The sequence below is a fragment of the Gallus gallus genome, chromosome 1, assembly GCF_016699485.2.
Source record: "Gallus gallus isolate bGalGal1 chromosome 1, bGalGal1.mat.broiler.GRCg7b, whole genome shotgun sequence".
NCBI classification, from domain to species: domain Eukaryota; kingdom Metazoa; phylum Chordata; class Aves; order Galliformes; family Phasianidae; genus Gallus; species Gallus gallus.
Window position 1 is genome coordinate 33,263,468 of NC_052532.1, and position 17,618 is coordinate 33,281,085.

Consider the following 17,618-nt stretch of genomic DNA (forward strand, 5'->3'; position numbering starts at 1 on the left):
TCTGAGGTATAGCTGGCACCACACAGCACATTATCATTCAAGTCTCACACTTGCAGTTTCCTTAGTCTCATTGTGACAGTAACAGTTTGTTGTATGTACCTTGGTCCCGTGACAGCAGAAGCTGTTCAAAACCCACATCTATAAGCTTCTGTTGTTTCTAATTCCAGGTAATTTCGAAGCCCAAGCCCTCTTTTGGGCAGAGGCCATACCAATAAGGATTGTATAAACTCAAAATGCTCATTTACCAACTCTGCAGCATGAAATCTCTCACAGATTAGTCTGCTGGAAATGTAGCTTGATTTAACTGCAGTTATTTTTTAGACATTTCTTCTATTATGGGGGCAGAGAAGGTAGGAGGAGACTGAGGACAGAAGAGGCATAAATGAGTTGCTGAACTCAAGGAAACCAGAACTCCACTGAAGTTAGTGAGGGTTTTGGCATCTACTTCCAAAAGCAACAAACATGAGGCACATATTTGGGGGAAAAAAAAAAAAAAAACAAACTCCACTCTTCTCCTAAAAAACATACAAACATTTTGTTTAGTAGTTTCCTCATTATATTTCTCAGTATCCTCATTTGTATCTGTAAAAAACTAAAAGTTGACAACGCAAGGCATGAGACAGTAAAAATGCAAGTATTCTTCCACTAACACAAATAAGGAACTTCTTGGCTACGTGACTTGGCTCTTAAAAATACAACAATGCACTGTGCGCCCTGGAAGTAGGCAGGCAAGCTCAGAGCTGCTTTTCTAGCCCTAAAATGTCATTTGAGGCATGAGAAGCAACTTGGATGTTTCACGGTAACTGCAGGCCTCCTTCTCACCCCCTTCCTGAAACATGAGAAGAGTGGGAGAGAGACTCAGATCAACCAGACTTCTACACTGTAAAGCTTCTCTTAAAAATATTTTATTCAGCTCGGAAAATCTATAAGCAGGCCCATGTGAAACTGAAAGATTTTGGAAATTTGGAGAATTCTCCTCAGCATGAGTAAGGCTTCCATGAGGTCCCTTTGGAAAGTGGAAAACCAAACTGTTTTGGATCTGAAGTGACTCTGTTACCTATAGCAATCTGAGGAATGAGTAGAAGAACTTCAGCCTTAGTTCAAAGATCACCCAGCCTTGCTAGTGGCTTCCTTCTTTTCCTCTTTTTCTGAAAAAAGATGTTTTGGATGAGTTTGATGAATATTCAAAGCCTCTTAGTGGTTTTAACTAAGGTGGACACTGGGACTACCTCAAGATGACCACCAATAAAAGTTTATTCCTATGAGTATCCACAGGATTCAATGGAGCTGAGGCTGCTCTCAGGAAGCAGGAGGAAGATCCTGGTGGAACTGCAAGCAGCCAGTCATTTAAGACTAAAGACCTCAGCCCTCAGAAGCAGGTCCTGCACAGCCAGTTTTGCACTGCACAATTACGGAATAAAGCAATTAGCTAACTCTATGGAAGAGACTCAACTGTACTTCAAAGCACAGTAATAAAGGAAAACACAATTACTTCTAATCTGATGGAAGAGAGGTAAAATGTAGCACAGTTAGTGGTTCTGAGGAGTGGACAGATGGTCAACTCAAATACGTTTCCAGGTACACCCTGCAAGGACTCATTCATTTGCCATTTGGTGGGAAAAGAAGATTTGAAAATGTCACCTCTCAAGAGGAACTTGGTGAGCAATTTACAACACACGTAGCAAATTCAGCAAATTAGGATCACTAACATGAAAAAGCAAAGCAGTTCATGCGCAATGGATTTGTCTTCCAACACATTTTAATGCAGCAAGAGGCAATAAAAATATTTGGTTTAAGCTTCAAAACACTTTACTCTTGAGTGCTGTCTCTGTGCATAGATGGGGGCACACAGTACAAACGTGAACTGTGTGCACACAAAACCCAAACACAAACACGTAACTGTAGTGGTCTTCATCAGAAGACAACACAGTTCAGTATCTGTACAAACTTCAGTTACTCAGCTACTAACTGAACCCAAATGCAGTCTGTGTCACGCAGAGAACTACTCTCTGCTGGCCTGTTTATGCAGAGCACTGCCAGAAGAAACATGTGAAGGTATGAAGTCTTGCAAGAACAGCCTCATTCTCTCTGGCAGTGGTATAGGCAGAGAATGAGAGAGAGGGAAGGAATGTAAGTGAGAGGCTCTCAGCATGTTCTTAGTTTTAGCTAAGTCAGAAGAAAAAGAAGGAACTTCTCATCATGAGATTTAAAGCATCCAACTTCCAACTAAAGCAAAGTAACAATTCTTGAACTACAGCATTCAGTTCTGAGAAACAGGCGAGTACATGAGTCAGAGCAGGACACAGTAAAAATCCTAACTTCTGGATAGCCTCCCCCACCCCCCTGCAGGAGTAGCAGATACTTACTACACTCCCAATACTATTTTCAATTATATTAACATCTGATAGCCAGGTGGTCTTCCAAGGCTAGACCTAGGGACAGCAGCCTCAGGATCAGCAGTTCCAGATGTAGTCCCCCATCAAACAGTGTTCAACATACAATTCTACTACACCTGTTTCAAAGGCTCTTTAGTGTCTTTCCACTTCTCTGCAACCACCAACTCATTCAGAGACAGCAACAAGGAAGAAAAGATGAGTCAGTCACCTTGAGTGCATCCACCACTCAACTGGACACTGGAAGTCTATCACTACTTTTTGCATTAATTTTTGTGAGAACTCCTAAGAACCCAGCCAAAAAACAGAACCTCCTGCTGACGCTACTTGCCACTGAGGAACTTGGTAACATCAGATCTTGCGAGTTTGGGTGTGGGAGTAGAAGAGACATCACACTCACTTACCTGCTATCACCAGCATTTGCCACGTAAAGCTTCCCCAATAAATACACCACCACAAGGGCTGTGCAGCCACCAGAAATATTATACACGGTCCTCTCTCGTTCTATTTGTAAATCCTATAGGAAAAGAAAACAAAATGTTTTTTTAAAAAGGCAGCACTGTAATTAATACTTTAGAAAATGGAGATTCCCCTAAAAAATTACAATTTACTTCAAATGCAAGTCCCACTAGCTTTCTTTACTATTGCAGTCCCGGCTACATGATCAGAGAGAATGGAAGGTCTCGGAGTACCGAATGCTTATGATACAAAACTGGGGATAAAACAGGACAGGACTGTAAAACATCGGGCATCATGGAATAAAGGGCAATGCTGAGGGATGCAAGAGATTTTGCTACGGAAAAAGCACAAAGAAGGCAAAGATAAATGTAGCTGAACAACAGATACCTGGTGGTATAATTGGAGAGCACTTTACATAGACAGCAAATAATTAATGAGACCTAGCTATGACATGAATAACTACCTGGTCTCCAAAGTGGAGGCTAGGATTGTGGAGCGTACACCTTTACAAACAGCAGCAAGACACACTCATGCAACAGGGCTACCCTTCAGAAGTACTGAAGGGAGTGATGCTAAACTTGTTAACAAAAAAAACCCACCGTGAAATAGAACATCAGTAGAGCACTGAAAAAAATACCAGTAGTAGGCATTCACAGAATTGCCAGGGCAAGCCACAATATGTAAGGCTGTATCATGTCTCACTGATTTTATGAGGCCCTGGAAAGAATCTGTGAATGTGCACCGATTTAGAGGGGTATGTACCTATTCCAACGGTTCTTCCCATGTTAAACTTGCAACTGATTCTGAGTTCAGTAAAAAATACTATATAAAATAACGCATAAAAAGCCCTCCTGCTTAATAGATGTGGAGAACACAAGTCACATCTGTCACTGACAGTCAGTCAAGCCCAGCAGTATACATTATCCCAAGAAAGCTTAGAGACCATGAAAAAAAAGGTAAATGAGCTACTTCCCAGTACTCCATACATCTTCAACAAAACCAATTGTGTGCCAGTGAACTCACTCTGCTGCCTCTTAGCTTAGCTTCTGGTAATAACCCAACATGTTAGAAGTCACTCTCCTCTCCTGAGTCCAGAATCCAACCTTAATATCAAACTGGTCTTTCCCTGCGATGCTACATTCAAACAGGGAGCGTCACCTAACACAGCTATTGCAAGGAACTAGCAGATCTTTTCAGCCAAACCTTGCCTACTTGTATGCGCTTTTCATTATGGATGTATTTGTCTCTCTGTGTGCTGTACTTCATTATTTGCATTAAGCAAAAAACAGCTCAAACTGTCCACGCCTTGGGGTATGGGATTTAGAGCTTTATTTCAGAGCTTTATTTATCCGAGTAAAAGAACCACAACAAATGCTAACTATAACAGCTGCAGTCTGCTTGAAAACCTGCAGCACCAACGCAGCCCAGGGACCGCTCTTTGTTTCCTATGCATTTATGGAGAGGGAGGTGATCCGGGACGGCAGCGGGGATCCTCAGCAGTGCTCAGCCGCTGTCCTGATCCACTCTTTCTAATAGTGCCTGTCACAAATAACGTGACTCCGAGCAGGCCAGAGCGCACACAGCCTGATCCCATTTGTGCCGTCAACACAGCAGTGGGGAGGGCGGTGGGGACAGCGGAGGTGCACAGCGCTACCCGACACGGCCATCATCTGCTTGCACAGAGGAACTGCAAGCTGCTCTGCCGCAGACAGCGGGTTTTGTTGTGGCTCCTGCTACTCAATGCAAGTATTCATTTATTTTTTTTTTTCCCTTAATTTATCTCCTTTTTAATTTTTGTTTTTGGTAGGTAGGCTGTGGTGAAGGCCAGGAGGAAAACACCTCAAAGCTAAAATCACATCTTGCAGAGCCTTTGGTCACAGACATGGGCTCGTTGCAAATGCCACTTCATCTAATCTTGCCATAGAGAAGCTGATTTTCCTCCCTGTGGTTTCCATATATTTTTAAATTAAGCTGAAAAGAGCAGTTCAAAGGAAGCAGATGTTTCTAACCATCAAAATAATTTAAACTTACAAATACTACAGTGGATTTCCCAGGCACTGCCAGGAATTTTAAAACAGCTTCATCTCCGCTGCTCCGAGTATCCTCGGAGACCTTGAAACAAAGTACAATTCCTCACCTGGTTCCAGCCCTGTCACACGTACACTGCACGAGTGCTGGAATGCCTATATTAAAATTTATTCCCTTCAATAAGAAGAACTCAGAAGCGTTTATTATGGGATGGAGAAGATGGATAATCCTTAGGGCCTCATTCTCAGAGTTTGCTTCACTCAAACCAGATCTCGGGCGCTGAAGGAGGTTTCCTGTATCTCAACAAAATTTGAGGGGAAAAGGTAAAACAAAATAAAATGAAGGCCACCATTAGTGCCAACTCATTCTGATGCAGAGATATCAGCTTTTAATGAAATATGTTTCATCAGTGCTGCTGGGAAAGTGGTGCAGCACAGAGAGGTGCAGAACACCTCTGAAGCCTTTAGGGGTGTAAAGAGTTCTAGATGAAGGCCAAGTACATACAAAACTTTCCTAATTTCCCACCTGGGGAAAGATTTCAGAGTAGATACCTTTTTTTTCTCTTCCCCCCCCCTCCCCACCCTCTCCTTTTCTGTAGGATGCAAAACATTTCCATATAGCAACCTGCTGGTAAGGGAAGAGCTGAGCAATACTGGGCTGAATCATACTTCTAGTACTTGAAGGGAGCATACAAACAGGAGGAGGAATGACTGTTTACATGGGTTGATAGTAATAGGACAGAGGGGAATGGTTTTAAACTGAGACAGGGGAGGTTTAGGTTAGATATTAGGAAGACGTTTTTCACACACAGGGTGGTGACGCACTGGAACAGGTTGCCCAAGGAGGCCGTGGATGCCCCATCCCTGGAGGCATTCAAGGCCAGGCTGGATGTGGCTCTGGGCAGCCTGGTCTATGGTTGGCAACCCTGCACACAGCAGGGGGGTTGAAGCTTGATGATCATTGTGGTCCTTTTCAACCCAGGCCATTCTATGATTCTGTGATGATGATATGATCCCTCTTTCAGTCCAAAGGGCAGCATGGGGCACACCCTCAGGTCTCGACAGAGATGGAAAACTTCACTCGACAAGTGGAAAATGAGTATGAACTGCAGGGTGGAGAATGAAGGGTGAAGAATTAGAGGACGCATTTGTAGCTGTGATAACACCTTCCTAACAGCTGTAAAATGGTCTTTTTTAAGAAAAAACAAAACAACAACAACAAAAAAGGATTTCTGTATCCTCTGCTGAAAAGGCTGACATTTAATGCCAAGGAGGGAAATAATCTGTGCCCTGCCCTCTCCTGAGGATCGGGAATGTTGCGGCAGGCAGGAGCAGGGCGCCCACAGAGTTGCATTATGCCCAGCCCCCCCAGGGGATGGAGCGCAGGGGAGGATGGAGCCGAGCCTCTGGAGGACACTGAGGTGCTGCGGGACCGACTGCAGCGTCAGCCTGAGGATGCAGTGCCAGCAGTCGGACAGCCCATCCCCACTGTGCTGACCACTTGGGGGGGATGCATCTTCAGCACCTGCCTCGCTAAGGCTTGGACCTGAGTTTCCCTGAGCAAAAACACTGGTTTGTCATGCTAGCTTATAACCCTTTGCTAAAAACAGAAGCCGACCACGCCACGAAGGCAGCATTGTTTGCTCAGTCAGAGGCTCACAGCGGCTTGCTCGTGCCACCTCGTGGAGATCTGCCGGAGCGGCTCTGGTGCCTCTGTAAGCATGGCATGGCCAGCGGCCTGGCGTGCTGCAGGGCTCCCTACCTCGTCCTTCCTTCCAGCGTTTTCCATCAGCATGTGTGGGGCACATCTTGGGCTGCGGGTGTGAGCCACGGGCAGCTCTGCCCAGGCTGGCTCATACATGCAGGCTGCTGGCGTGCTGCAGGGGCGGGGGCAGAGGGTGGGAGAGCAGCAAGGGTGAGAGTGCAGAGAAGTGCGTGCCAGCTGCATCTGATGCCAAATTTTAAAAGCTCAGGCTCTTGAAAACAGACGTAGGCAAACTGATCAAACTGCAGCATCATCATTACAAACAGTCGTCAAACTGCACTAAGAACTACAACAGAATCATAGAATCACAGAATCACAAAGGTTGGAAAAGACCCACAGGATCATCCAGTCCAACCATTCACCCATCACCAACAGTTCTCACTAAACCATGTCCCTCAACACAACATCCAAACGCTCTGTGAACACCACCAGGGTCGGTGACTCCACCACCTCTCTGGGCAGCCCATTCCAGTGCCTGACCACCCTTTCAGAGAAGCAGTATTTCCTAATGTCCAGCCTGAACCTCCCCTGGCGCAGCTTGAAGCCATTCCCTTTGGTCCTACCACTAGTCACACGAGAGAAGAGGCTGACCCCCAGCTCACTACAACTTCCCTTCAGGTAGTTATAGAGAGCAATAAGGTCTCCCCTGAGCCTCCTCTTCTCTAGACTGAACAATCCCAGCTCCTTCAGCCGCTATAACTATTCTTCAGCTGTATCCATCCTCAGGATAAGTCCTTTGGTAGCTGTGCCTTGCTATGTCAGCAAGCAGCTTTACCTCCTACACACAGGACATTCATTAACATTTTTTCTTTTAAATTAAAAATCATATTTTAGAAGGCATAAAGTCAAAATTAACTCCTTAAATTGCTTTATCTCAGTCATAAAGGCATCAAAATGGTCGTACCACCGCTGCAAGCCCCTTTATTTCTGATGGCTATTTAACCAGAGGAAGTTTTTTCAAAAAGGCAAACCATACAACGTGTGTTGGTCTCTCAAGATTGGTGCCGTTTTAATTTGAAGCATTTTGTGAAAGTATCCGTTTAGATCTGAATCAAAAGAATCTCAAGAAAGAAGCTTGATACAGCAGACACAACTGTCTGTAAATCACACAGCCTATGGTGTGTGCCATTTTTTCCCATTCAAGATAAAGAGGGTTTAGTGTGGAATAGGTGCTTCCTGCCCGAGGTCTTTAAATTAGATACTAAATTGCTCTCATGCACAAAAGGTTAAATTCAGGGAAAAGATTATAGTTTAATGCTTCTATCCAGTAATGAAGAGCATTTGGAAGTATCCACTCAGCTCCTAAATCTCTACGTACACATCTTAAAACTCAAGAGATGAAAATTAGAGGATTTGACTTGGAATACCTCCAAAACTTAAGCTAATTTATTTTCATTCAAGTAATTGTGGTCACTGATAATTACTGACATTGAGCGTTACTATTATTTTAAATAGAACAGTGAAAACACATTGCAAAAACTTGCTAATCCCAAGTTCAACACAGAGAATACTCTTTAAAAGTGCTTCAAAAAGGGGCACCTTAACTTCTGAAATTTCTAAGTTAGGCAATGACATGACCTGTATCAGCTTCCTACAGTGTTTTAATGCACACAGCTGTAAGACAAGCAATGTCCAAAAGAAAATCACACCTGACAAAGAAGAATAATTTTTAAGAGCCATTTGATAAATAGCGTTTCATTTGACAATCGAGGTTAGAACAGGGAGAGCTTAACAAGAATTCAAAAGACATTTGGGGAAAAAAGAAAAGGTACAAAAAAAATCTTCCTGATAAAAGGGAACAAAACCTTCATTAGATAAACCTGCCAGGTTCAATTGTTCAATTAAAAAAAACCCTATCTTTCTCTATCCAACACTTTCACCAGGTTCAAAGGGCTCCTTTCAGTACTGAATGTTTCAGGAAACAACACTGAGATGCCTGCCTACGTGTCCAGGAACATGAGCTTTCACCAAGTGCTGGGTAAAATGATACACTCTGCTGGCGTGAAACCCTTGAGAATTATGCAAGTTTTAACTGCACTGAACTACCTCAACAATATCCACCATGTTCCAATGCAAAGCAACAACTGGCAAACAACATACTGCAGAGGAGGCCCAAAGACTTCTTACAAAGGCTGCTGGGAGCATAAGCCAGCAGGAAGTCATGGAGGGGTGGGATGAATCACTGCAGGCACCGATGAGATTCATGACTGCTGATCTTATGGACCGCAGAACCCTTAGGCAGACATTTATGCAGGACAATATAGTCTTGTCCCTAAATCATGTACAAACACAAGGCACCACCTAGAGTTTAAGGTAGATACAATTATCTAATGCTTTTCTTAATCCCACTTCTTTTTTTTTATTATTATTAGACTTCCTATTAAAGCAAAAGATAATGCCAGGAATGAACTGCATTATGATAGTCGTACTTACAGTCATTTATAGAGCTAAGTAAAAGTAGGAATTAAATAATTATTCTGATCTGTAGAGCATAGTCAAAGACACACAGAGGAAAACAAGATACTCTCCACAGCTTGGAAAAAGGGAGGACAGATTACTACGATCCACGTCCGGAATAACCAGGCATCACATCTGTAATAAGTTATCCAGGGTTTCTACCTTTCTCCTGTATTACAGCTTTTCCCCTGCTCTGAGAAAGAAGCTTTCAGGAAAATCCCCAGCCAAATACTAGGGTATGGCAGACAGGCAGTATCATCTCTTTCCTCCTTCAACAGAACAGGGAACAAGCTAGCTCTTCCTTTCTGAAGGGGGAGAGCTAAACTGACAGCAGGTTTTCACACGTCCTCTTTCCTTTCAGCTAGCAGAAACTCAGCACAGTTGTTGCAGTGCATTAATATGTTCTCAGCTCCCACACTGACTGATGCCTAAACCACAGCTGTAGATTTACTCGTGGACAACTCAGATTGTGAGCATGTTTGCCTGCACATCCTTGGGAAGAAAGGGCAGTTCTGCAAGATAATTACTATTCTGAATTCAAAGTGAAACATCACTTTGTTATAACAACTGAAGTTCCTAATTAGATGCATGTACTAAACAAAATTCATATATATCAGAAAAAGCTATGATTGAATCCTGCCTTTGTACTTCTTTTCAGGCAACAAATAAAACCTCTGGGAAATGTTCATTAGTTCAAAAACCTTCTGCTCAAAAAAAGCTTAAAAAAAAAAAAAAAAAAGAGAGAGAGAGAGAAAAGACATCTCTCAGGACCTGATCCCAGATGTACTTGCTGACAGACCAAGTCTCTGCTCTGCCTGACTAGAATTATTTTTAAGACTGAGATGGGCTGAATGGGGAAGTGCAGAGCAACTGTATCAATTATAAAAACTCAAAGAGAAAACAGCTTCCAATGGGGAAATCCTGTTTTCACTGGACCCTGATCTTTTCCCAGACGTTCTTGCTGTACACAAATCAAGTGGGTGGCAGGAACATCCCTCATGCCCCACTCACCCACTCCCAACCAACCTCTACACACTCCCCACAGACACTGTCTTATGAGCTACCCCAATGCTAATAAGAACTGCAGGTCAGCAGGCCAAGGAAGCTAGCTCTCATCCACATCCTTGATGTGATTTTATTGCCTTTTTTTGTTTTGTATTTGTGGGCCATATGAACTGGGCAACATCTGCAGATCAAGGGATGCTGAGGTGGCTTTGCTGCTGCTTTCACAGAGCGAGGAGGCTTTCTAAGGCATGCATCTGTATATGCAGGCTGATAACAGCCAAAGTTGAAATCTGCTATTGTGAAGCAACACTGATTTTTAATCTTAAAAAAAAAAAAAAAGAATAAAAAGGAGAGGAAAGAACAAACAAGTTTCTAAGAGTCCTTCTAGCAGAGGAAAGTGCAAATGATGTGGTCACGGCACTACCTGGGATTTAGGATCCCACTCCTGTTTGAGTGCTAGTGAGCCTGGCAGCAGCTTCCACAGACCAAAGAACAGTTCCCTGCCTCACACAGAAACAACAGATAAGCTTTTGAGGCTCTTAAACGCTATCTACATATGGACAGAATTATTTGAGCAGGAAAAAAAAAAATTGGAAAAAATATATCCCTTACTGTTTGCTTTGCCGAGGCCATGTGACTGATGGACATACGAAATGTGGACTTCAGAACCTAAAGATATACATACCATTTCCTTGAATGCACTTTCTATAGCCCCAATAACCAGGCACTCATGTGGGATCTTCTTCTCGGTGAAGAAGCGTGTCGGAGGGGTGCTGGGTGAGCCTGGGGCCCCCACGCCACCCCGCAGGGAAGCTGCCCGTGTCAGTGTCCTGCTGTTGGTGGATGTGTTGTCAGGTTCCTCTCCCAGGCAGGTGGGTGGGAGGACAGCCGTGTTCCTCAGGATGTCCACAATCTCCTGCAGCTGCTCCAGGATGTGGTGCTGCAGCAGTTTGGAAGCGACCACAGCCGCACCTGATCCAGCATGTCCATCAAACAGGGACCAGTAGTACAGGTTGATCCCATCTGTGTCCTGGGGAGACAGGAGGGAAAGAAAGGAAAAGAGAAGAGACTGTCACATGGTCACGCAACCAGAAGTGATGTGAAGGGGCAGCCAGTGGCTTGGCAGCAGCAGGTAAAGCACAGGTAACTCTCCTAGAGGTAACCTTCCTACTTAAATGGAGAAATACCAGCATGTTAGTACAACCCTTGTAGAAAATAGATGTGTACTTGTGCCTAATGCTCTAACTCAAAAACCTAACAAAAGGATGAAGTTGTAGTCTTTTCTGCCTTCCATTCCTCACAGAACACTCTGCCCAAGCAATTCTGTGATACTGAATTCATTTCCTAATGACTGTGTAGAGACGTATTTGAGAGTTACATCATTGATACGCGATGGACCTACCACTATGGAGAGGAAAGATGGCACCTGCTACTTCAGTGACAGATCCTTTTCTCACTGGACATTAGGCCAAGGACCTAGCTAGTACCAAGGTGTGGCCCCTACCTCCACGACAGGTAGGGAAGGCCCACCATGCTGACAGATAAGACAGTTCAGACTTTTCGTTCCTGTGCCAGCTTGGAAACCAGTGCAGAGGTCCTCAAGGAAGGTAGACATAAGTGGGTCCTGCCTCATTCCACCCATGCCAGCTTACACATTCACTGCCTACATATTCCCAGTCTTCTGACAAGCTTCTTGTATAGTACTGGAGTTATATACCCCCTGATCAGAACAGCAAGTGTTTCAGTATGGCTCTCAGAATCATAGCATCTCACACAGAATCATAGAATCGTGGCTCTCTACTCAGACTTGTTCGGACAGGTGTAAGCCAACTCTGCTTTTGCTCTGCTTTGAGCAGAAACCATGCTCTTGTGGCAGTGTTCGCTATCACTAAGACAGGACCCATTAGACCTTGTCAAGAGGTAGACCAAATTCTGGGCAGAACAAGCTCAGACCTGCCTGAAAAAACATTAAAGAGCCATACCCAAGATAACCTGAAGTTTTCTGCCAAATTCATCACAGCATCTTTAGTAAAACATTTCAGGAGTAACAATATCTGACTTTGTATGATGACATATTTGACAGCAGGATCGGGAAATGACATTTCCAGTCTCTTTTGCCCCGTTTCTTCTTAACTCTGCATCTTGCCTTAGCTTTGCTGAAATAACTGTGGGGCTGCCCTGCAAGTCAGACAGGAATAGAGTAACACAGAAATAAGATGATTTTGCAAGGAACTGGAATCAGGCAATACTGCTGCAAAACACCGAATACTATGAAAGCATAACCTGTATCTCACAGCAGTCAAATAACTTAAAAAAAATATGTATCCATATGTTTCTGTCTGTGGTTTAATTTAGGATAGCAGGCATTACAGCAATTGCTCCACAGCTACAATACATATATTTATCTCATTCACCTGATAACTGCTCCCTTACATGACAGATCAGCATACAGTCCAGACACCACCTGAATCCCATCACAATGTTTGCCCAAAGCACTGATTATTTAAAGTTGTGCACAGGGCTGTGAACTGTAGCTCCTTTTACTTTCTCCTGTTCCAGTCGTTCCACAAAGGTGCTGACCACTGGCAGCAGGACAGAGAAAACAGATCGGAGTAGGAACACCGTGAACTGTCATTCACAAATCCAAAAGAAATTACTCATTGCTGCCCTGAGCTACAAAATCCAAAACCTAATGCAAAATGTCTCTTTTGGCAACACGTACGTAGACCATCTCTACAAGTTCATGCTGTTCAAAGTGCAAAAGGTTCATGGCTGAAAAAATACTATTACTTAGCACTTTCTTTGAAATTCATATTCTTAAAGTCTTGATTATAAAAAATTACTTTTGTTTTAAGCTGATGCCATGAACATAGACAGCGTGCAGTGAAGTTCAAACAAACTCTTAACCATTTCATTAAGAGTACAGTCACCTATACAGTGGAGTTTCTTCAAGTCCAGATTTTATCAAGGATAGGAATTCAGCAGTCTATCCTATACGTTCTTCATTTCATTACTGAAATGCTGAGAAATGGGAGGACTGTCTTGCAGTATTGGATTACTCACCACAGTAAGTATCATACGGTGATAGGGGAAAACAAAAACAAAAAAATACCCCAATGTTCTGAAGGCATCTCCTTATCCAGCCCCACTCCACTTGCCCAGTCTGGTATATTCACCAAAAACCTGCTGTGAATTTTTAACCCTGAGGGCATGACTGACAGTTGTGCCAGCTCACTCTTGGCTCAGAACTGCTCTGAGTTCACACTACAGTTGGCTGTAAAGTTCTGCTTAAACCATTTTTAACATATAATAGGATTGCTGACCAAAAAATCCGCTTGTAAAAACAGTTTGCTTTTCGTGCAAAGTGTGAAGAAGTCTGCCAACAGAAACAAGTGTCCCAAGATGGAAGCATTTTAACTAAAAACTAAAATCATTTATTTAAAGCAGCAGTACTGCCTCCTGGGAGTAGATGGTCAAGTTACTTCTGCTTCCATTCTCTTAGGGTTTGGTTCCCTGGACAAAATACCTCTCACATGATACACCATGGACAGATAATGCTTCCAGAGCTTCTGTCTTCATGCCATTTCTAAGGTCTAACTCCTTTGCAGATACACTGCCATTGTTGGCAAGGATGGAAGAAGCAGCATAAAAGCATTACATCTCAAACCGGAAAAGAAATACTTTACCTTTCACCTAAAGGTAGCCCAGAGTGTGTGGGAGAGATGTGGTTCTCCAGTACTTGCAGGATAATTTCTACACTGACAAGCCTCGCATTAGCTTAGTAGTAAAATAAAGTGTCAGGGATCATGAAGTTTTAAACAGCTCAGAACAGCCTATGACAGAAAGTGAAATTGAAGCATTATCACTTGTTTCCTCTAAGACACCGGGAAGCACGGAGTAGCACAGAAAAGCTCATGTGAGCCCAACTTCATTCTCAGCCTCTCATTGACACGAACGTGACACGATCATGTCAACTCTGGTGGTTCCTGCATCGTCCACCTATTTTCTTGATCTTTTTTTGGACCAGTAACTCTAAAACAAGTTGATGTTGCTACCAGTTAAGCTGAATTGAAACATTCACATTGCATACCTCCAAGACAGTTCTCTGGATTCTCTGTATATTCAGTGGAGGGAAAAAAAAAAAAAAAAAAAAATCCTGTACTTTCATACCATCTTCACCTAATTCTGAAGTGGTCTTATTTCTCCCTATCAACTGCAGAAATAGCCTTGATAACCGAGAGTCTGTGTTATAAGCATATAAACTTATGGGAGATGACTACCACTTCTCTTATACGCACCTTCAACGTGAGATAAAATCATAGAAGGATTTGGGTTGGAAGGGACATTAAAGATCACCTAGCTCCAATCTCCCAGCTGTGGGCAAGGACACATTCCACTAGGTCAGGCTGCCAGGGCCCCATCCAAGCACCTGGTCTTGAACACCACCAGGGATGGGGCATCCACAGCTTCTCTGGGCAGCGTGTGCCAGCGCCTCACCACTTTCATACATTTAACCTACTTTCTTTCAGTTTGAAGCCATTACCCTCTTTTCTATCACTACATTCCCTGATCAAGAGTCCCTCTCAAACTTTCCTGGAGGTCCCCTTTAGGTCCTAGAAGGCCTCAATGAGGTCTCTCCAGCCTTCCTTCTCCAAGCTGAACGAGCCCAGCTCCCTCAGTCTGTCTCCATAGAGAGGTGCTCCAGCCCTCTGATCATCCTTGTGGTCCTCCCCAGGACCTGATCCAACATATCCATGTCCTTCTTATGTTGTGGACCCGAGGGCTGAACACAGGACTTCAGGTGGGGCCGCATAAGAACAGAGCAGAAGGGGACTACGACCTCCCTCACCCTGCTGGCCACCCCTCTTTTGATACTGACCAGAATACGGTTGGCTTTCTGGGCCACACATGAATAATCTCATGCTCTCCTCAGGCACAAGGCAAAAAAAAAGGCCTAATTAGAAGAAGCTGTAATACTCTTTACCAAGTTGTGAAAAAGACCAGTATCTGCTTAAAGAATTTAAGGAATAATGTCCATCAAAATTGGAATTGGTCTGAATGCATTATACAGGGCTGCATGTTCTTCAACACAAATTAAAGTCAGAGAGCCAAAGCTGTCACTATAACAAACACTGTGCACCATCCCTGTTCCAGAAGTTGGTCTTCCACAGAAGGACAAGTGAAACATGCACAAATCAATGCAGAACTGACACCAAGGACAACAAAATCTAAGTAATCAGTATGTATTTTACTTACACTAATATTACTTGTAAATGGCAGCAATTCAGGATGCTCTCCTGCCTTAATTTTAGCTGGGATCTGCAGGCATTATTGTAACAAATGTTAGTCTCCACAAACGTATATACATTTCTGTGAAGCCTGATTAACTTCTGAACTAATCAAGAGAATAACCATGAATAAAATATTAGTTGTCTAAATAAAGAAGCAGAAATAAAACTCCTTTTCCCCACCCTGAAAATAAAAACAGCTCCTTTGTTTGAAAGACTGCATTCTCCAAAACCCATACCAATTTGATAAGAATTAAATATACGGTGTAAATAAGGCAGAAATTCAGAATGAATAAGGGCTAGCAGTTAAATCAAAAGGCACAAGAAGATCCTTGTTTTTCTCCCATAATTGAGATGCCCTCTGTAACCACTACACTATAACCTATTTTGGTGTGCATATGCAAAGCTTTCTCCATCTGTCATGTTTGAGAAGCTTGGAACTTCTTTCCAACGCAAAGGTATTACCGTACTTCCAACTATGAGACATGGACTTCTACTAACTCTGGTGGCATTCTTTCTTTATGAATCCCTATTCATAACTGAAAGTGGACAGACTCCTCAATTGGGAACATGATCAGTTAACACATCCTGATCTAGTTTAGATTTTATTTCAAAACAGCCAGATTCAACATTCTGAATAGCTATCAAATACATCAAGAGAAAACAGATCCTTCACTGCACTGACCTTCCAATTCATTTCCCATAGGCACTAGGAAATTTAATAAGCCTCAGACTCCCCAGCTGCTGACTTTGGATTCAGGAAGGCTCCTGGGTTTTGTAATTGTAAAACATAATCAAGACATGCAAAGTTTTGGGTCAAGTAATGGATGGGAAATCAAAACAGAAAACGCATACGTACAAATAATTAGAGCTTGGATATAGAAAAAGCAGGGCAATGTTCGTCATAAATAGCAATCAATTTCAGGCAGTTTCCAGGTAAGCTAGACAGTGGTCCCATATCGTAAACATTCAGAGCTTTTTTATTCAACTAATTCAAAGCAGGCAAATGAAATATGTTGCCACTCAAGATTCTGAAAAACAACAACTAAAACACTAAAAATCCATAATCCACCCAACCACTTTTGTACCAAATATGAACTACACATAGAAAAGGTGTAAGGGCAAGTACTGGGTTCTAATATAATCTGAACTGTGTTAGCAATTGTCACCCTATCCTCAGTTAAAAGCCTCTTTGTGACACCAGCAATATGTTCAGCTACATATAGCAGATAATTAGCCTTCCATTGTACAAAACAAATATCCCTTCCCAGCTTTGTGAAACAAAGAAAACTGCAGAACTATTAATTATGTATCTCCAGGGTACAATGACAATTAATAATGCATGACATTGTGTGACATTAAGTCCTGCCACCTGACTGTCACTATGACAATCCCCTGGTGTATGACTGGCGTTCCACTCACTGATGGCCTTCAGTGTTCACCATCACAGTGCCCATTAGTTAGAGGGCACTTCAGCTGTGTGGGCAGGCACAGCCAACATGGAGACAGGAGGATCAAGGGGTCCCACAGGACCACCTGTCTTCAGCCCGCGTGGCAATGGGACAGAACTGTGCTGAGAGTGGGATGGGGTGCAGGCCACACATTACTTCTGTGAAACATCTCTCCCCAGGTGCAACTGTGGTGAGGCAAAGCCTGGCTGTAGAGGTTTCACTCCACAGCTAAACTCCACCATGAGAGAGCTCTCATTCCCCTTCCTCAAAGGAAGAGGAGGAGAAAATATGATGAAAAAGGGCTTAAGGATTGAGATAAGTACAGGGAGATAACTCACCAAGTACTGTTAGAAGCAAAACAGATTCAGCATAAGAGAGATTAATGTAATTTATTGCCAATAATAACAGTTTAGATCACTAAGAAACTGAAGCTAAACTAAAAATATTTCCCCACACCATTCACCCCCTTCTACCTACTCCCCTGAAGGCAGTGCAGGGGAATGGGGGCTGTAGTCAGCCCATAATGCTTGTCTCTGATGCTCCTTTATGGTCACTCTGCCCCTGCTCCACATGGGTTCCTCCCACAGGATGCTGTACTTCCCACACCGATCCCTGTGTGGGTTTCCCACAGGATGCAGTTCTCCAAGCACTGATCCAAAATGGGCCCATACCACAGGGCCCACCATTTAGGAACAGCTCTAGCTCTGTCCCCACGTGCAGCAGCTCCCCTGGCCCTCCTGCCCCATCACAAGCTCCTCTTCATGTGCTGCAGC

General features: G+C 43.3%; 1 protein-coding gene across 3 annotated transcripts in view; it reads right to left on the bottom strand.

Moving 5' to 3' along the window:
* PPM1H (protein phosphatase, Mg2+/Mn2+ dependent 1H) overlaps positions 1 to 17,618 on the bottom strand; it is a 136,083-nt gene that overhangs the window by 54,174 nt on the left and 64,291 nt on the right. For all 3 annotated transcript variants that reach the window (XM_040670460.2, XM_003640351.6, XM_015282711.4), the window contains exons 3-4: positions 10,792 to 11,136; positions 2,798 to 2,910 (exon numbers count right to left, since the gene is read on the bottom strand). In XM_040670460.2, coding sequence (XP_040526394.1) covers positions 2,798 to 2,910; positions 10,792 to 11,136 — 458 coding nt within the window. The remainder of the gene's footprint in view (positions 1 to 2,797; positions 2,911 to 10,791; positions 11,137 to 17,618) is intronic.